Source organism: Vicia villosa, linkage group LG2, assembly GCF_029867415.1.
Source record: "Vicia villosa cultivar HV-30 ecotype Madison, WI linkage group LG2, Vvil1.0, whole genome shotgun sequence".
NCBI classification, from domain to species: domain Eukaryota; kingdom Viridiplantae; phylum Streptophyta; class Magnoliopsida; order Fabales; family Fabaceae; genus Vicia; species Vicia villosa.
Window position 1 is genome coordinate 74,574,931 of NC_081181.1, and position 3,645 is coordinate 74,578,575.

General features: G+C 33.4%; 1 protein-coding gene across 1 annotated transcript; it reads left to right on the forward strand.

The window, feature by feature from the left end:
* The first annotated feature begins 558 nt into the window (after nucleotides 1-558).
* On the forward strand, nucleotides 559-2,216 carry LOC131649384 (protein FAR1-RELATED SEQUENCE 5-like). Its single transcript, XM_058919149.1, has 2 exons — nucleotides 559-642; nucleotides 750-2,216. Exons 1-2 carry the CDS (start codon nucleotides 559-561, stop codon nucleotides 2,214-2,216), a joined length of 1,551 nt encoding a protein of 516 aa, XP_058775132.1.
* Nucleotides 2,217-3,645: the final 1,429 nt, after the last annotated feature.

Sequence of the window (3,645 nt, forward strand, 5' to 3'; positions counted from 1 at the left end):
TGACTCTTTTTACAAAAACACCCAAAAAATATATATAATTAAATATTGATCCAAATTCATATTATATTTATAAATTATAAAATATAAATTTTATAAAAAATTAATAAATAATTAATAAATAAAACTTTAAAACATAAAAAAAAAATTATCAAAGAAAAAATGTTAAAATAAATATCACATGGATGTATTCTTTCTGAGCTCACCCTCACCACTGTAACTAAATCCACTTCTAATTCACATTCTCAGAAGCAAAACCTGATATTTTAAAGAAGCGGAGAAGGAAGCAGGCTGACGGCGACGACAACAACTTATAATCAAATTAGAATTCTTGAAATCAACGATATGTTTCTCTATTATATTCTTAATGTTTCTCTAAAATTAAAATGTTAAGACAATTCCTTTTTTCACTCTGTTAGGTTATCATGAACATTGTTATTTCTTATCCATTCAAAAATTCTATTAACCCATCTAATTTTAAAGATTATACTGTTGTTGTTCTTCATTTTTAATTTTTTTTTAATATTAATTTATGGTAAAGTTTTATTGTGTAATAGGATTATGGAAGAAATTGAAGGAATGGAAGTATTGAAATCACATTTAGGACTGACTTCGAAAAGTTCTGGTGCAAATCCTACCGCCGAGGTACATATTTATTTCTTATATTTAATACGAATGTTTTTTCTCCTTGATCATTTGCAATGTTTTGTAACTCTAGAAGATAAATTATTTTCTATTTGATAAATTTTTAGGAAGTGGAGAATAATGATTTGTCTGATAAAAGTGTGAGCAACGAAATTGAAGAGGATTTAGAAGATGAATTATCCGGAGCTGATTTCAATATTGATTTTGATGTTAACGGCGTGGAAGACATTTGGAAAATCAATTTAAAAAATATGAGCATTAAAGATGTGATGAAATATCATTTTCTAAATGTGGAGGTGGCATTTATGTTTTACAATTGGTATGCTGGTATACGTGGTTTTGCAGCAAGAAAAAGCAAGATATTGAGGAATAAAAATGGTGAAGCAACACAACAAACATTTTTGTGTTATAGGCAAGTCTACAGGGAAGAAAAAGTTGGAAGCAGTAGTCGAAAGCGAGAACCCAAGGCTCAGACGAGATGTGGTTGTGAAGTGAATTGTCGAGTTCATATTGAAATAACTATTGGAAGGTGGTACATTAAGTATTTGAATGATTGTCACAATCATACTTTGGTTGATGAAAAATATTTGGGGATGTTACCAGCTCACAGAAAGATAACAGATTATGACAAATTTCAGATGGACAATATGAGAAAGGTTGGCATTAGGACTACACACATGTTTAGGTTGTTTGCTCATCAAGCTGGTGGATATGATAAGGTTGGATTCCGCCAACGTGACGTGTACAATGAAGTCGCTAAAGATAAGAGAAGTGATTTTTCAGATGCAGGAGCTGCACTTGAGTTTCTTGCAACCATGTCTTGTAGTGATGAAATGTTGTTTTGGAGACATAGTATTGACGAGAATGGAAGATTGCAACATTTATTTTGGTGTAATGGCGTGTGTCATAAGGACTATGAAGTATTTTGGGATGTACTTGCATTTGATGCAACATATATAAAGAACATGTACTTGTGTCCACTAGTGGTGTTTTCAAGAGTAAATCACCACAATCAAAGTATTGTGTTTGCAAGTTCCATAGCTGGAAATGAAAAAGAAGAAACATATGTGTGGCTATTGGTAATGTTAGTTGAAGCAATGAGAGGTAAAGCTTTGACGTCGGTTATAACTGATGGAGATAAGGCTATGATAAATGCTATTAAAAGAGTTCTTCCAAATTCCCACCATAGGTTATGTGTGTGGCACCTATTATGCAATGCGGCTACTAACATTAGCAATACTCGGTTTATTCCTAAGTTCAAACAGTGTATGTTGGGATATTATGAGATTGATGAGTTTGAACAGAAGTGGGAAAATTTGATAGCAGAGTTCGGTTTGCAAGGAAAAACATGGGTTTTAGACATGTATGGAAAACACAATATGTGGGCTGCATCTCACATAAGAGGCAATTTCTTTGTTGGGTTTATGACGACCTCTCGATGTGAAGGCTTGCACTCCTTTTTTGGAAGGTATGTTAACTATGAGAATAATTTACTAGAGTTTTTACAACATTTCTTTTGTGCCATGAGTTATACGAGGTACAAAGAAGTTGAGGCAGATTTTTCATCATCATAAGGTGAACCTATTTTTCAAACACAATTGCAAGATCTAGAGAAATCCATTGCAGATATATACACAAGGGAGATATTCTTTTTTTGTGACCTCTGCTTCAAAGGGCGTGCACTTGCAGGGTCACACATTGTGCACAAACAACATTTGATTACACATATACAATTTGCAAGTATTAGAGACAAGGTTTAGAATGGAAAGTGTCATTCTTCTCTTCAAGAATGGAATTCAAGTGTTCATGTAAGAGGATGGAATCACTTGGTGTTCCTTGTGAGCATATTATATGTGTTTTAGTTTATCTAGACATTTTGGTAATTCCAGAATGTTTAGTGATGAGTAGATGGACAAAGAAAGCCAATGACTCTATTTATTCAAATGAAAACAAGTCATCAACACGGGATCCAACATTGATCAGTCAATATGTATGAATAGTTAAGCATTGCAAAAAGATGGCTCATGCAGCTGTATTTTGTGGCAAGCCACAATATGTTCGCAACACAATTAACTTAGTGTTTTCACAAACTCAAATGTTAGAGGCATTAAATACAAGTCCTGATATGCCACATGCAAAGGCACAAACACAAATTGAGACATTACTAGAAGGCTCTCTAAGAAACCCGTCTAAAGTGAGGACAAAGAGATGTGGTGCTTCATCCTCTATGGCACGAGGTAAAGAGAAAGAAATTTTAAGGCAGGCACATAAATGTGGTGTTTGCAAGAGAGAGGGTCACAACCGAAAATCATGCCCTTTAATGAGACAGAGCAAGTGTATTCTCCAAACTCAAGATGGTTCAAATGTTGAATACCAAGATGAAGTTCTAGAAGACATTGAAGAATAAGTGTGATGATTTATCATATTACTGCATTTTTTAACTTGTTATTAGATGTAGTGGATCAAACACTTATTTTATGGGTTATTTTTGTTTAATTTAACTTATTAGATTTAGAATCAATACAACAATTATGTTGGATGATTAATGAGATTTAATTGTGTACCAAGTAATATGTTTGTATTTGTATGTTTGTGTGCTATGAGTTATCTTAACTGTTTTTTAGCTTGCAGCAGGCATTTTGTAATGCATATTGCTAGCAGTAAATGCATATTCTGATTTCTTGAGAACAAGTCTCTGTGATATGTTTGTGTTTGAATCTTTGCGTGATATGACTTACGTGGAATTGTGTCCATGTGACGTACGTACGTGGTAGTTAATAGTAGCTATGGAGTACGTGTTTGACTTGTAGAGTTCAACATTCAACGAATTTCCCAGTAACATAGTCTAATTAGCTTGGCAAATTACAAGACTTCATGTTCCACGGTTTAACTCCCATATAAAAACGTTGAAATTTTTCATCGTGATCGATTTGATAGTTTATGGTAGGAATTTACCTAATTGGGTTTTCGTAATACGTTTCCGGTCAAGAAGAGTGCAACAAC

Coding starts and splice junctions, on each gene's coding strand:
- LOC131649384 (XM_058919149.1), top strand. CDS start 559: ATGGAAGAAATTGAAGGAATGGAAGTATTGAAATCACATTTAGGACTG. Junction 643..749: donor GTGCAAATCCTACCGCCGAG/GTACATATTTAT, acceptor ATAAATTTTTAG/GAAGTGGAGAATAATGATTT.